Source organism: Nicotiana sylvestris, chromosome 3 (assembly GCF_000393655.2).
Source record: "Nicotiana sylvestris chromosome 3, ASM39365v2, whole genome shotgun sequence".
NCBI classification, from domain to species: domain Eukaryota; kingdom Viridiplantae; phylum Streptophyta; class Magnoliopsida; order Solanales; family Solanaceae; genus Nicotiana; species Nicotiana sylvestris.
Window position 1 is genome coordinate 207,476,040 of NC_091059.1, and position 17,789 is coordinate 207,493,828.

General features: G+C 38.3%; 1 protein-coding gene across 1 annotated transcript; it reads left to right on the forward strand.

Moving 5' to 3' along the window:
* The first annotated feature begins 8,776 nt into the window (after positions 1–8,776).
* On the forward strand, positions 8,777–12,613 carry LOC138888611 (uncharacterized). The gene is made up of 2 exons (XM_070170505.1): positions 8,777–8,956; positions 11,921–12,613. The coding sequence occupies exons 1-2, from the start codon at positions 8,777–8,779 to the stop codon at positions 12,611–12,613; spliced, it is 873 nt and encodes a 290-aa protein (XP_070026606.1).
* The last annotated feature ends 5,176 nt before the right edge of the window (positions 12,614–17,789 follow it).

Here is a 17,789-nt window from a genome sequence, read left to right on the forward strand (position 1 = left end):
GCGAACAATCCAAATCGGCCGTTCCATGGCTTTTCTAAAATGGCAGGCCTTTATTAAGATGAAACAAATAAGGTTTAATAACCTCTGCTGGGCCCCTCGGCGGGTCAGGCCCACTACACATTGACAAAATCCAATAAAAATGTAAGACAGTTGATAGTCCAACTTCTGATCAAATCAGTTAATCCAATTATAATCACAATGACTAATCCCCTTGCCTATATTTGAATCCAAGACTATGCATAAATTAATTACTGAAGATTGCCACATCTAGATTGATATATAAAAGGCATATATATTCAGTCACATGCTATTTTAACTGATGAACTCCATATCTTACTAAATAGACAATGATCCAATCAATGTAGATACTAACCAAACGACCTAATAAGGAAATAAAACAAACCTAAGTAACTTAACCAAATTCATAGCAATTCTCGAACTACTTGTTTTCCAACAGAAGAATGAAGCTAACGGAAACTTATCCAAAATAATGAATCCTAACAAATGACCAAATAGGCACAAAAAAAACTATATTAGAAAATATTTGATTCTTATAAGAATGCAAATCTGCCAAAACTAGCCTTAGCTGACTTGATAGTCACAAACGAGAAGAATAGGCCAAAGTTTTTAACAAAACCCAACAAATTTCCACATCCTATCTTGAATCAATGGAAATGTTTTGCAAAAGGTTTTCAAAGAGAACTTATATGATCTTTAACTAAAAAACACATCAATAAGTACTGGTAGGTTGGCTCCAATTACATCAGAAATTAAACAAAATAAATCCATATTGTTGACATATACACTTGAGCTTATGAATTAAACTGAAAGTCCAAACTTACGATTACAAACAACTACATAACATTCACTGAAATTATACCAAGTTCAGTTAAACTTTAAACAAGACTAATTGACAAAATTGAGCTATGACACGAATACTAAAATCAAGCTTTAAATAAGGTTGAAATTTAGACATTGGAACACCATCTTTCATTCAATAATCAACATTTCCACTCCAAGGGTTCGAAAGTGTACCTGGATACGACCAAAACAACTACAAAAATTTAAAAGAAGAAGGTGAGATTAGCAGTAATTCAGCAGGGAACTAGCAATCAATAGCAGATCTTAAAACAGCAACCAACAACAGCTCAACAGTCAGCTTTTCATGTTTTGGAACCCAGAAATAAGGAGCAATTTAAGAACAAAAGAAAAATGAAAATGCCAACTTCAATAGAATAGTAATGGTGATTTTTTTTGTATTTTTTTTCCTGATTTTTCAGACTCTCTCAATGTTTGTATTTCTTCAGCCGTTTCTAGCTCTTAGTTTTCTAAAAACTCTCCTCATTTTTATGAAAAGCAAACATATATAGAAGGTCCTAGGGCAACAGAATTGGTTTTAAGTTTTACCAATTACCCCTTCCCCAATTTTCATTTTTTCAACTTAGACCTTGATTTTTAGTCTGTTTGTTAAGTCAGCCCCATTACCCACATTCCTAGCAGCTTCCTAGTTAGTTAGGACAGATTCCTTTTATCCAAACTCCCTAAATTACCCTTTGAATTCCTAGTATTAGCTTTCCTCGCCTAAACCAATGCAAGCCACTTGATTCCCAAACCTGGGCCTAAACAAGTGGGCTTCTAATGCCCCAGGTCTGCCTCACCATAAACCCCAAAAATGGTCCCAAATCACTGAATAGTGAGGCCTTTTTCCTCATCCTCCTCCTCAATTATTGCACTACAATCCACGTCTTTGTCCTCCAGGAATAGATTCCTCATCCCATCTAATGCTTTTTCTTCTGTAGTTCCCCATATTGTATCAGCTTGGTGGAAAGTTTGACCCAGATGTGGCACTGGTTGCTTGAGAGGGTAATAGGGTCCATGCCATGGAGGCGACCAATCATCATACTCTTGCCATGTATATTGGTATCCGAGCCCGAAGGTAGTACATGACGTTTCATCTGTATCGGTTTGGTAATACCCTGGAGATTCTTCCCAAGCCCTTTGCCGGACTCATACCCAGACCAAGCCAGTATGCTTTCTATTTTGTTACTCCACCATTTGTCTTTCTCAACAGCATTGACAAGTTCGATGTGATAATAGGTTTCCCCTCCTAGCCTTCTTCTGTTCCCGATAACCGGGATGGTTTGACTGGTGTAAATGAGGTTACTCCCGTCCCCGTGAATGATCACCTCCTGATGGTTCCATTCAAATTTCATGGCTTCGTGTAGTGTGGAAGCCACAACCACATCAGCGTGTATCCATGGTAGACCCAACAGAAGATTGTATGAAGCTGATATGTCAAGTACTTGGAATTCAACGTCGAACCATGTTGGCCTCATCTGCAGACAAAGATTAATCTTCCCAATCGTGGCCCTTTGAGACCCATCAAAGGCTTTCACGTTCATGCTTCCTGTCCGTATTTAATGGAAACCTTTACCCAATCTTTTTAGAGTATCCAATGGACAAATGTTGAGGCTTGAACCTCCATCATCAGAACTCTAGCAATGAATTTGTCTTCAAATTGTACCGTGATATGTAATGCTCGGCTATGATTCAACCCTTATGTGGTAGCTCATCCTCGCGGAAGATTATCTTATGACTTTCCAGCACCTGCCCTCCCTTGTTGGCCATCTCTCCGCTGGTGATATTGTTGGGTACGTAAGCTTCACTCAACACCTTCATTAGAGCATTCCTGTGCGCCTCTGAATTTTGCAATAGTGATAGGATGGATATCTGAGCTGGGGTTTTGTTCAAATGATCAATGACGGAGTATTCCCTCACTTGTACTTTCCTCCAAAGGTCATCTGGTCCTGTTTCAATGACAGGCTGCTTGGTAGCGGCATCCTTACTTGGTCCTCCCAAGTGTTCAAGTGTATAGATTCTTCCGGTCCTAGTCATTCCTTGTGCACCATCCGATTCCTCCATCTTTGCCTTTCCTAGCTTCGGCAACGTAATCCCAGGGTATTTCTTTTGAATTGAAAGGAGGCGTGGTTGATACTGTCGCTGTGAAAGATGTGGCCACTTCCACTTCAAATGGAACAAGGGTGGTCGCAAGTGGAGCTACCTCTTCCTCAAATGAAACTGATGCATCTACCTCAACCTCGGTTGGTGGCCAAGTCTGTACTACAATAGGAGTAAGTGTGACTGCGGGTTTAAAGTCATCGCCTTCTCGAATAAGCCCGATTAACCCCTCAGGATCCCATTCCTCGTCCATCTCTATCACATGTATCCCACCACTCTTATGATCTGGGAGAGGATTGTTGTGGCCATTGGGTGCAGCTTCTTTCACCTGTATGACATCATTGTGCATCAGTGTGTGGATTTTATCTTTCAATATTCGGCACTCGTCAATGGTGTGCCCCTTCATACTGGAATGGTATGCACAGGTTTTGTTTGGGTTGACCCATTGGGACGGGTTCTCTACTACTACAGCGGGAATAAGAGTGACATACCAGCATCTTTCAACCTTTCATATAGCTGGTCAATGGGTTCAGCAATAACGGTGTATTGTCTGGGTGGTTTGCGGTCAAAATTGGGTCGCGGTCTTGGATAATTTTGGCGAGTTGGAGGTGACTAGAAATGAGATGGTTGGGAATTATAGGTATGATAGACAACGACCAATTGGGAATATCTGGGAGATAAGGGTTGATATGTAGGTGAAGGTGCTTGGTATGTGGGTGGGGGTGTTTGGTATGTGGGTGGAGGTATTTGGTATTGTCGCGCCCCATTTTTCTCGCGAAATCGGGTTTATAATATTTGGAGGGACAACTCGTTCCTTTTGGGAACTGGGTTTGCATTTGAAGAGTCGCCACCTAATGATTAGGGTGCATTAGGACAACAATGGAGTTCGATTTGAATAACCAGGGATAGGGTAAGGGCTTGAAATTATTCTAAGGGGAAGGTGTTAGGCACCCCTCAGAATCCACTAGTGTGGTTTTCGACCAGACAGTTATTGTGAATTTGGGTGCAATTAACATATAAGCAGATAAGGCTCAAATAAGAGGGGATTTCAATACATAATGGTTTGAAAGTAAACAAAGTTTGAAAGGACAATTAAAAGAGCTGATTTTCTTTAAATAAGGAATTACAACGATACAAAAATAAGAATAAAAGGAAGGGGGGTGCTAGGTTTATTAAAAATATGGATCACCCCCACACAATGTCCGGTAATCACTCCTCAATGAGGGGCTACACGTGACATTATCGTGTGGTCATCATATCCATATCTACCCTTCCCACCCTATTAAAGTATTAAAGCGCGGATTGGTCTCGATTACTTATTGCATGCTATTACCCATCCCATTCCTATCAGTAGGCAAACAAGAATGCAAGAACATTAAGTAACCATGTTGTTGTTGAGGCTGAAAACTTAAATAGGACATACCAGTTCAAAGAAGCAAAACGTAGTAAAGAAAGGTGGCAGGATTTTTGAAATATAGCTTTGGCTTTCAGCCAGCTAAATAGGCCACAGTAGAAGTAGTAAAGCAAGAGAGAATGTTTTTGATTGCAAGTGAGTTTAGAACTAAGAGTATTCGTGTGTTTGTGTTAATGAGAGAGTATGTATATATAGTAGTTTGAAACTATGTAAAATAAGGCAAGAATTACAATTGTATAGTAATTATGGAACTCAGAATCAATTAAAGAAAAAATCAGTACAAGCGCTCCCTTAATTTGAGGGAATCAGTTCAAACGGTGAGAACAAGTAACAAATAAGGAAAGAAATCAATGCAAGTATTCCTTCAATTAGGGAGCAATCAACCAACGGTAATGGACAGAAAATGTTTAAGGAAAGAAATCAAGTAGAGCATCATGTACAGAATAGATGATTAAGGGTAAGTACATAGGGGTTCAATTAGGGAAACAGCCAAGCAAGAATCAGTAAAAAATACTCGGTTAACCAAATAAGGTAAGAAACACAATAAATTTGCAGAATATGGAGACAATCATCACATAGTAAATCAAGGAGTCAAGGATTTGAAATTACTGATTTAAGGATAATCACATGGGTTCCTATAAATAAGCAAATAACCCAAGTTAAAATAGGAGAATCGAAAGTTTAAAGGGAAGATTTCAAATCAAGCCAAGAAATAGGGAACTCAGAGTCAGTCAAAGAGAGAGTCATGAGTTCCGTTTTAGCATATAAATAGAGTGAGATATGAGTAACCAGACATAGCAAGCAAAGAGGCAAGTCTTGACTAGTCAAGACGAACACAAGCATGTAAGTTAGGCATACGAAACTCAGTAGAAACACATTCGAAGCGAGATAGTCACAGAAACTCAAACGAGAGCAAGGCAGTCACAAAGTCAAATGAAGAACCCTAGAAGAATTAGGGCTTTCAACATAGGCGAGTTAAAGAGAGGATAAAAACCCAGAATCAGAAGAATCACACAAAATGCACAAGAGATTTCGAAAAGAACTTATGCACTTAAACGAATAGTCTCAGACCCAAAACCATAAGATTTTCCACAATGGGAGGGTTTTAAAAAGAGGATAAATAGATAGATCAGACAAAACTCAGGCAAACAAAATTCACTTAAGAAACAGTTAAAGAAATTAGAGGTTTTAACATGCAAACCCAAGCAGTAGGATAATACAAATAAACACAGCAAAACATATCAAAGAAAGTTTCGAAATAACTTAATAGAATCTTAATCAGAAAGATAAGAAGTTTTAAAGGTAGAGTTTTAAAAGAAACTTTGAGAAAAACGTTTAGAAGTTTAGAGCAAACACAGATCTAAAAGAAATTGGAAGAACCTTAAAGGTTAGGGTTTCAGAAGAACCCCAAATGGTGAGAAAGGTTTTGAAAATCATCGATCTAAGCAGGAGAGTCAAGAGTCAGACTCGAATAGCCATTTTGGCTTCGAGGAATTTGCAGGTGACCCCCTTTTCCTTGGTAAACTTTGGGATTTTTCTTCACCGGGCGGGGGCGGCCGCATAGCAACAACGTCTCCGAGGCCTGCATAATGATAAAGTGAGTATTTCACTAAGAGACATAATTATGTGAACAAGAGAACTCACCATGATTTTTAGCTTCCCATCGACCCTTGTCCAAGTCACGCCAACTGCGTTCCACATATGAAGAAGTGGAGGCCAATTGCCAGACCCAACCTACAAGGTCCGGGACCATGCCAGGAAAATAAGAAACAGTTGCATCATCAAAAAGTGATTAGATCGCGAAAAGGATGAGATCGAGAAAGAGTAGGGAAAGCAGAATATTAAGTCACCATCGATAAATTTGTACTTACGTTTCATGTTCCACTCCTCGGGGAATGACATTCTCTCAGCAGGAATCAGATCGGAGGTCCTACTTTGGACAAACCGGCTCATCCATCCTCGATCCTTGTCCTCATCGATGCTGGAGAAAAGAGATTTCGAGGATCGGCGCTGCAGCTTTATCAGACCACCTCGATAAAGGCGAGAGCCGTATAGCCTAATCAGGTGGTCAAGGGTAAAAGTCATCCCCTCGACCAGGCCCGAGAAATATCTGATCGGATTGACGATGCGCCAGAATGAAGGGTAGAACTGGCCAAACGTCACCTGGTATTGTTGGCAAAAATCAAGAATCACTGGGTCTATGGAAGCCAGAGCTGGATTTACGGGACCTGACGTGAATGGGTAGGTATACATGCTTAAGTACCCTGCCTTATGGGTGGTGATGTCCTCTTTAGGGGAAGGGATCACAACATCTTTGTTCCCAGTTGCAGTCCTTTTTCACCTGCTCAAGCTCATCTACAGTTATCAAGCAGATGTATCAAGACATGGCTCACATAGGCCAGGTGCCGATGCAGATTTATCGATTTTAAAATTGGAAGTTAGTTCTCACGGCCTAGGAATACACTCCTCGATACAAGGTGGCATCACTATTCTACCTCTAGCCGGCCACGATGATGAATAGGCTTTTCTTTCTGAGGATCAATTTTAGATGTTTTAGCCATTATGGTTTAGAGATTCAAGAGAAGAGAAGGAGTGGATGCTATAGTAAGAGCAAATCGAGAAAGGGTGAACTCAGAGAAGTTGAAGGAGTTGAAGAGATTTTAGGGGTGATTTGAGTAGTAAAGTTTGCAAAATTGTGAAATTGGTCTAATTATACGAATTCGTACTAGGCAGTTAGACAACTGTCCTAATAAGATTCTTTACTATAAATAGAAATATACCTTATTTAGGGTTCCCCTATTATATAAAGGGGACCCCCAGATCATGAATCATTGGAAATGAATATACTCTCTTAGTTTTTGGCTCATATTTCATCAGAATCGTATTTTTACTTAATTGTTCTTGCTTTACTATTCTTAAGCAACCTTGAGGCCACCTTAGCTCGAGGTCGAGACTGCCTTGCACCCTGGTTTGATTCTACTTATTTCCTTCATTTTTACATTATACTTCTTGGTTATTAATTAGTATTGAACTAAATCACATATCTTTAAAACCATAAATCAAGTTTAATTGTTACTCGTATTTTTGAGGTAAACAGTTCTCAAGAAAATAAGCTATCAATCAAGAGATTAATTCAAACTGCAATTTCACAAGTTTGAATGCAATAATGTCTTTCTGATCAATGATCACTGCAGTACAGTTAACTGTACTTGAATAGTAATAAATAGTTAAATCGTTTAGTATAGTAATTGTTGTAATTAAAAGTTATTCATATGTCATGAAATGATAGCTTGAATCCCACCACCAGCATTAAATCGGACAAATCTTGATATTGAGTAGAATTTGCTATTTTCGACACCTTTCATTTTGCTTCTATAACAAATTGGTTATTTCAAAGTCGGTCAAAACTTTCCCGGTTAAACAAGTTGCACTATAAAAAGCTCTAATGAAATAAATATTTGAATCATAACTTTCTCTCTCTACATTAGTGTAGGTTATGCTAACCTGCACCGACCCGTGGATGCCATGGCTAAGAAGAGAGGAAGACCGTCAAAAATCAACCACCTGTTACTGTAGGAAGCTCCATTAGTGCAAGTGTGGTTGCAGAAACCCTTGAACAAGGAAGTACACAAAAGGTAGTTACCCCAATTGGGAACCTTCCAGCTAGGTCACCTGATTTGGGATCGCAGAATACAAAAGTAGCAGCATCGAAGAGGCTTAATTTGAACCAAATCAACTAAGTGAGGTACCAAATTCAGCAAATTCAGCAAAGAGCATCGCTCAATCGAATGGGGAAGCTAGGGTAATGATTACAATGGAGGAAATGCAGGACAGACCATAGATTCCATCGGACAAAGGCAAACAGCAAGCTGACGCACCCCATCCGGCGCCAGAAGCTATACCTGAAGCTGCAAGGACAACCTTTTTTGCTGGGAATCAAACAGCTAAACATGGTATGAACCTAACCTATATCCCGCCTTAATTGTGGATGGAAAATTTGTGGTTAATCTAGATAAAAAAAAGGTTGAAAATGAAGCAAAAAATAGGGGAAATCACTCATTACTTATGTGATTGGGGAAAAGCCGGGCTATAACTATATGTGTAGATATATTGCTCAATATTGGAATATTTTTGCAGAACCTGAAATTTACCTATACGAAGAGGGTTATTATATTGTGAGATTTCATAGTATTGAGGATCTGCAAGACATACTATATGGAGGTCCATACACCATAAGCAGCAGACCAATTATTCTCAAACAATGGACTCCTGATTTTGACTTTAAAGTTGAGATTCTGACGAAAATTCCTCTGTGGGTCAAGTTTTCTAAGCTCGTTATGAATTGCTGGGGGAGTAACTCATTGATCAGGATGACTAGCACACTAGGCAACCCTTTATTTGTTGATGGATGCACCACCAAGCATACTAGGGTATCTTATGCTAGAATCTTCAGCAGTAAATGATCCCTTTGGTAGGCAATTCCAGCAGGATATTGAATTTGAGTGGAAGCCTGCTTTCTGTGCCATGTGCTTCAAATTGGGACATGATTGTGCCAAAGCAACACATGAGGAGAAGGCAGATCGGGTACAAAGGAGGAGACCAAGACTAGTTCCTACATAGAGACTAACTGGGCAGCTGATACAACACCCTGCAACATATCAAAAGGATCAACAGCCTATCAACGAGAGTAAAGAGGCTAAAGGAGGAGAATTGATGCAGGTTAAGCCAAAAGGAACACCATAGCTTCACAAACAAGCTGATAAACTGTCGTGACCCAAGTTATCCCTCCATGAAACGTCATGATGACACCTAGTCTCTACGACTCGGTAAGCCTAACATTTGCAGAAAAGGAGCGAAAACATAACAACTAACAACTAACTGGTAAGTTTTTAATAATAAATTAAGATGCCGCTCGACATATACAATAACCATTCTCGAAGTGTACATAAACTCTCCCAAAACCTGGAATATCATAAGTCATAAGCTACAGAAAGAAAACAGTGCTTCTATACTCTAGAGTCTAACAAAAAGAAATACAAGAAGTGTTTGACATGAGGAGGAGTAGATAGGGACTCCGAGGTCTCCGGACACGGCAGATATACCTTGAAGTCTACAAGCTGTCTCGCCTCATTGATAATGCGGCTGATAGGTGGTACCTAGATTTGCATACAAAAAACATGTGCAGGGAAGGGCATGAGTACACCACAACGGTACCCAATAAGTGCCAAGCCTAACATCGATCGAGTAGTGACGAGGCTAGGTCAAACCCCTACTGGTATATATATATATATATATATATATAATAAAGCAAGATAGAATGAAATACAGCAATTAAAATAAATACGGTAATCTAACAACAATGGAATCAGAGAAAGACAACAACTCAAAACACAGAGATAACAACAGGGGATCTCCCGAGATACCGTCTCGTAGTCCCAAACGTAAATGTGTAGGGGACCTCCCGGAATACTATTCCGTAGTCCCAAAGTAAATATGCAGTATAGAGATATCTCCCGGAATACCGTTCCGTAGTCCCAAAGTAAATATGCAGCTCAACCAACAGAAATAACAGTTACAACAAGAAAACCTACAGTTTAGACTAAGTTCAAGTCAAGAAAATCAGGAAATTTCAGTAAACATGTTGCACAAAGTTCAAATAGGCAGTTAAAACACGTAGGCATGCTATTCTAAACTAAGCAGGATAATTACATATGCTAGTGTAGTTTAAATAAGGAGAAACACGTTATGACTTAGTGAAAACGGAGTTTTACAACAAATAGCCCGTGTACGCACTCGTCACCTCATTTACACGACGCTCACATATCAAAACAGTACCAAATCCTAAGGGGAGTTCCCCCACACAAAGTTAGACAAGCCACTTACCTCGAACCAAGCTCAAATGAATTTGTCACAATGCTTTTTCCACGAATATCCGACTCTGAATGGCCCAAATCTAGCCGAAACCAATTACATAATATAAATATAACTACAAGAAACTAATCTATCTAATGAAATCAAAGCTAAGACAAGAAATTGGAAAATCGCCCAAAAAATCTACTAGGGCCCACGTCTCGAAATCGGGTAAAAGTCACATAATACGAATATTCATTCACTCACGAGTCTAACCATACCAAAATTACTCAAATCCGATACCAAAATGTCGATCAAAACCCCAAAAATCGGTCTAAGAACTTTTCTCAATTTTCCCCAATTTTTCACCCTAAATCCAAAATTAAATGATAAAATTAATGATAAATTAGTGGGATATAACCAAAATCAAGTGTAGAATCATTATCCAATTGGTATCTATGAAAATCCCTTAAATTCTCGTCCAAATCCGAGCTCCCAAACTCAAATTTTGATCAAAATTGCCAAACCCTCGTTTTTTGAAATGTTTAATACTGCCCAGTGAATCCTTCTTCAAAAAACGCGGAAGGCCCATCGCGTTCGCGAAACACAGCTCGCTTTGGCCCAGAAATTTGTCATCGCGAACATGATGCCCTTGTCGCGAACGCAAAGGTCTATCAACTCAACTCTATGCGAACGCAGGACCAACATCGCGAACGCGTAGGCATAAGGGCCAGGGGACCCAGCTGGCCATTTCTTCTGCGCGAACGCGGGACCTATATCACGAACGTGTATGCCAACTTCCCTAGTGCTTCGCGAATGGGGGACCTCCTTCGCGACAACGAAGCACAAAATCTCACTTGCCATAAATTCCACTTTGCGAACGCGAGTTTCCTCTCGCGAACGCATTGAAGGAATTGTGTGCAACAAAACACCAAAAAATCTACCAACTCCCAAAGCCCAAAAATGATCCGTTAAGCACCCAAAACTCATCTGATGCCCCCGGGACCTCAACCAAATATACCAACCAATCCTAAAACACCTTACAAACTTAGTCGAGCCCTCAACTCACATCAAACAACGCTAAAATTACGAATCACCCTCCAATTCAAACTTAAAGAACTTGAAACTTCAAATTTCCACAACCGATGCCAAAACCTATCAATCAAACCACGTCTGATTGATCCTAAATTTTGCACAAGAGTCATAATCAACATTATGGACCTACTCTAACTTCCGGAATCGGATTTCGACCCCGATATCAAAAATTCCACTACCGGTCCAAAACTTCAAAAATTTGACTTTCGCCACTTCAAGCCTAAATAAGTTACGGACCTCCAAAACATAATTCGAATACGCCCCTAAGCCTAAAATCACCCGACGTAGCTAATGGAACTCTATTCCGGAGTCGTCTTTACATAGTTCTGACTACGATCTAAATTCTAAGATTAAGCCTCCGTTTAGCGACTAAGTGTCCCAAAACACTCCAAAAACCAAAACAAAATCTCCCGGCAAGTTACAATAGCAGAAATAGATATGGGGGAAGCACTTAATAGGGGATCAGAGCTATAACTCTCAAAACGATCGGTCGTGTCGTTACATAAACCAACAACAAGTGGGAGTAAAAGTCTAGAACATCAAACAAACAACTTAATTTGGCCAAGCCTAGATATAGCTGTTTCAAAAAATAATGGATTCCAGGTACTACATGAAGGAGGACATAGAGGAGAAGGCCAGAAACTCCCTGATACAGGAGGGGGGGAAACAACATGCCCAATGACTTGGATTATCTGGAGAGGAATAAATAAGAGGTGCAAGCAGAAGGAACGAAAGCAGTATCTCAAAGAAAATCACATAAAAATAGCTGGAATCCTAGAAAATAGAGTGAAAGAAAACAAAGCACCACTGATTGACAACAAGATTGTTCCTGGTTGGGAGAGAATAAGCTATAACAGAGAAACAAGGAATGGAAGAATATGGGTAGTGTGGGATGCTAAAGCCTATAACATACATCATCTAGCTAGTACAAGTCAATTTATTCATTGTATGGTGACAGGAAGGCAGAATGGAATAGATTGTATACTCACAGTAGTATATGGCTTTAATAAAGTGGAAGAAAGGAAAACATTATGGGACCAACTGAAAGCAATAGCATCTATAATCAATAAACTTTGGCTAATTAGTAGGGACTTTAATGCAATCCTACACCCTAGTGACAGGTTATCTAGAACAACTATATCATTAGTTGAGTTAAAAGATTTCTCTGAATGTTGCAACACTCTGCTGCTAAATGAGATTTCTTGGAAAGGGGAATACTACACTTGGACAAACAAACATAGAGGGAATGATAGAGTGTGTATCAGGATTGATAGGGCAATTGCCAATGATGAATGAATAATTCAATATAGGCACTTGACTGCAATATATGGAGAACCAAGAACTGGGGGATGCTTACTCTGATGTATTAGCTGATCAGGAGAAAAACTATCTGATTCAACTAGAGAAGTGGTCTTTGATAGAGGAAAGTGCACTACAGCAGAAGTCAAAAGTCACTTGGATCAAACAAGGGGATTCAAATACTAAGTACTTTTCAGCTGTAATGAAAGAGAAGCAACAGAAGAAGCAAATAACTGAGATCAAATCATTGTTGGGGGTCAATCTTCTGGATCCTGAAGCTATCAAAAAATAATTTCTCAGCTTTTACAAATCCTTGATGGGTACTACAGCATCGAAACTACCAATAGTGAATAGATTGGTAATGAGAAATGGCCCTTGCTTATCACATACTTAGCAGCTAGAGCTTTGTGCACCAATTACAGAAGAGGAAATCTATGAAGGACTGAGCTCAATTGGAGATGATAAGGCTCCAGGAATTGATGGATTTAATGTTGTCTTTTTCAAGTAGACACTGTCCATTATTAAGAATGAAGTTTGTGAAACTGTGCAAGATTTTTTCATCACAGGAACCTTGTATAAAGCTATAAACTGCACTGCACTTACTCTGGTGCCTAAGGTTCCATATCCAGATACAGTTAAAGACTATAGTTCTATTCTTGCTGTACAGTGCTATACAAGATTATTGCTAAGGTCATCACCAGCAGATTACAGAAAGTAATGGCCTACATCATCTCAGAGGCTCATGCAGGGTTTATTCCAGGAAGGAAGATAGCAGACAACATCATTCTGGCACATGAACTTATCAAATCTGATGGTAGGAAGCATATCTCCCCTAGATGTATGATAAAAGTAGATCTACAAAAAGCTTATGACTTATTGGAGTGGATCTACCTAGAGCAAGTTATGGAAGGACTGAAGTTCCCAGAGAAGTTCATTGGGTAATGAAATGTATCAAAACAGTTAATTACTCTATTCTACTCAATGGAGAATCAGTTGCACCATTTAATGCAGCCAAAGGCCTGAGACAAGGAGATCCTATATCTCATTTTCTCTTTGCCATTGCCATGGAGTAGTTGAGTCGACTGTTTAAAGACCTACAACATGAGAAAAGCTATAAATTTCATCCAAGTTGTAGAAGGCTGGGGATCACTCGCCCAAGCTTCGCTGATGATCTGTTGCTGTTTGTTTGAGGAGATAGTGAATCTACGTAGAGACTTCATGCATGTTTTACTACTTTCTCAACAGCCTCGGGGTTGCAAGCTAACTTAACCAAAATTGCAGACTATTGTGGAGGACTGACACAGAGGGAGAAAGAGGCTATTTCAACTGCTAGGTTACTCACTAGGGAAACTTCCTTTTAAATATCTAGAGGTACTTCTAAACACTAAGAAGCTCACCATGGTTCAGTGGCAACCCTTCATGGCAAAGATTGTGGCTAAAATGTCTTCATGGTCTGCAAAGAAGCTATCATATGCTGGGAGAATTCAATTGATTCAAACAGTGTTATTTGGTATCCAATCTTATTGGGCTCAACTCTCCCCTCTACCAGCTAAGGTGACACAAATAGTTGAATCCCAATGTAGAAGCTACCTGTGGTTTGGGGCGATACAATAACAAAGAAGGTCCTTGTTGCTTGGGAGAAGATCTGCCTTCCTAAGGCTACAGGGGGAGGGGGGCTCAACTTGCATAATCTCCATATATGGAACAATGCAGCAATTGCAACAACACGCTGGGATTTAACTCATAAGCAGGATAAACTTTAGATAAAATGGATCCATGCCTTTTACATCAGGGAGCAGAGTTTGGGAACTATGACCATTCCACAAACCTCTAGTTGGATGGTTAGGAAAATTCTGGGGGAAAGAGCTACCATTGGGCAGCTGAACAGACCCATTTCTGAACATAAGAGTGTCATTAAACAAATATACTTATAACTGATACCAGAATACCCAAAGGGAAGGTGGAGAAAACTAATGTTCTAGAACTTTGCAAGACCAAAAGCCTTATTCACAATGTGGCTGAAATGCCAGGACAGACTTCTAACAATGGATATATTGCTGAGATGGGGCCTTAATGTACAAGCTGTATGTGCAATGTGTCAAGCTCATAATGAATCAAGAAACCATTTATTTGCTGAATGTAGATATGCTAAGGCAATTTGGAACAAAGTCAGCAAGTGGGCGCAACAACAACTCTATGGTGGCAACAACTGGGAACTACAATTCCAAGAGATTATTATAAGTATACAAGGGAAGACAACAAAGGCCAAACTCACTAACATGATATATGCTGAAGTTATATATGCCATATGGAATGAGAGGAAGTATTTGAAGGGGTGGCCAGAGATTGTAAAGGAGTGGCACAAGAGATAGCATGTGTCTGTAGCTGCAGGGCTGCTGGGGAAATGAAATACTTAATGCAAAAACTAGTTTTCTAAGTTTCTACTTAAACTACACATAGCAATGTTATATAGGAAATATGGGATCTCTAATTATGTTTCTTCTTTTTGAAATTAGCTAGATGAGTTGTGCTAAACTAATAATTTGTAATTGCTTTGGTGATTAATAGAAGCCTAATTAATTACAAACAAAAAAATTAAGTTGCATTATATTGCAACCGCTTATGGCCAATTTCACTATTATAAAGTGAGGCCTTTGGAAGGGCAAATGCAATATTTAGAAGGTACAAATTTCATGGGACGATCTTTATGGTCATTCTCCTATACTCATTTTTTTAAAAAGTAAAATTAATTTTGAAAGTATAAACAATTTCAGAATTTTTTTCTCCTCCTTTTTCTTCTTCTTCTTCTTCTTAGTTGCTATGAAAATAAAGGAGGAAATGGATTAACATGGCATTTGTAGCATATTTTAAATCGATTTTGGTGTTTTACAGTAGTGAAGTGATATGACGCTCCTTACTTTGCTACTGCTTAGGGCTTTTTCTTCTTATTATTATTAGTTGCAAAACGGTTTTGTTAGACATGTTGTAATTTTGATAATTGATAATTGAAGTTTATTCTTCATGATATTTGAATGTTACGTTTCAAACCTAAGCACATTTAGAGTAGATTTGGGTATTGAACTGTGTATTGAATTGTTGAAATTCGAATAACAAGTTTATGTTTACGAGTAATTTGCACTTCATAATAAAAGTCTTAAGTGTATGAAAAATTAATTGCACTTCAGACCAATTAAGTCTTAAGTGCTTTTTAAGTGCAATTTCTGTACTTAAGAGTAAAAAAGTCTTAAGTGCATGTAAATATTAGCTGCACTTTAGACTAAAATATTTTTAAATGCATCTTTAGTTTGCAACTTCGTAAATGAATTTTCCAATGTCGAGCCTGTTAAATCTAAATCTGATCTTAAAGCGGATAATATTATAAATTTTTATGTAATACAGATATAAATTCGATAATAAATCTAAAGCTGAGTATATATGCAAAGCTCCCATTTAGTACCGACTTGAAAAGGTAAAAATGAATGTAGTTTATTTTGGGCCAATTCAGAAACATGAATATCTAAGACTTTTGTGAAAAACATAGGATAGATCGAGAACCCAAAAACTGAGGGGGTTTACTTTGTTTGGCATGGTATGACAACTAGGTACAATAATTGGCATAAAAAAGCCAACGTTTTAGGATTTGGCATATGGTAGCCTAAAGTTATTCTCTTTCATCTAATGGTTCAACTACCATCCTAAAAATAAGCCCCAGCAAAATTATTTAAAATCCTATCTCTCTTCTCTCATAGCAACCATCATCCTAGAAATTAGGTTCCATTTCATTCAGTAGTGTCCGAAAAAATTTCCAAATATTTTTATAATATTTTTTCTAGTTTTTTATCTGTATATTTAAATATATATAACACGACAATAAATATATTATTTGTATATCATCGTGTATAACATAATAATAATGTGTATATTAAAAAGTATATTAAAATTTTATTTTCCTTCTTTGTATAACACATTTCAGATTGAAAACTCAAGTTCAAGACGATTCCACACGTGTATCCCCCATTGTATCCCATGTATATCTCTATGTACATCGGTGATATCTCATGTGTATCTGTGCATATCCATGAAAATTTGTATTATATATACGAAATACAATGTGATATACACGGGCGTCCATAAAAAATTTATGTTGTATACACGATATACAAAGTGATATAGATGTCCTTAAAAACCTGTTTGTGATATATATGATATACAATGTGACATACACGATATACGAAGTTGGATTTTTAGTCCGATTTTTTAAAACCTAAAATCAATCTAAATCACTTCTAATCTTGCTCAAATTTGTATATAGCCTCGTTTAGGTATTTTCAACCAATTTCAATCGCACACACTCATTCAATCCAACCAAAAAAAAGAAGAGAGAAGAAAAACAAAATTGAAATGTATTTTTTTCTCTCTTAGTTTTTGCTTCTGATTTTCTCTGATGTGAGATCGACTTACCTTTTCATCCCACTATTTTTTTTTTGCATAATTTGCAAGAATTTTTGCTAAACTATGATAGCGAAAGAGAAGCGATAGGAGAATAAATACAAGGAGAGAAAGGGAGAGGGAAATAGTGAACAAGAAGAGAAGTGAGTGGCGGAGTGGGGGTGGGGGACAGACGATTTGGGGTCAATTATTTGAGAGAGAATATATAAGAGAGTAGTTTTTTTTAGAATTTGACTATATAATGCCAATTTTTTGGGGCTATCTTTCCCAAACTTAATATAAGACTAAAAATTTGCCAATTCCGGTTATGTGTTGTCACCTGGTGCCATTTTATCGTTTACTTTGGACCAATTTAAAACTTCCTTCTTTGAAAGGAAAGGACTAGCTGCATGAGATTAAAATACTTTGGGGCCTGCAAACCACAAGACTATTGGGCTAAGAAGCTCCAACGAGATGGAGTTGGGCTTGTGGACGACCTAACAACAATTATGGGCTCACATATTTGACATTAGTTCGGAAGTCCAATTCAGCCACTTGTTCTAGCATAATATGTAACCCGACAACTTCATTTCATAATCCTTATGTAATGTTAAACAAGTTATCAATCTACGGTTGCTCTGAAATTTTTTGACCATTGGCTCAAAATGCTGAGTAACAAAGAATTAGGTGGTAAATTTACTGTCCTTTTCACCCCCACCAATTTACTATCTTTCTCACTTAGTAT

Bases quoted from the DNA above. Each gene is read 5' to 3' on its own strand.
- LOC138888611 (XM_070170505.1), top strand. From the start codon at position 8,777: ATGGATGCACCACCAAGCATACTAGGGTATCTTATGCTAGAATCTTCA. The intron at 8,957-11,920 runs GTACAAAGGAGG...AATGGATTCCAG, and splicing joins ATGAGGAGAAGGCAGATCGG to GTACTACATGAAGGAGGACA.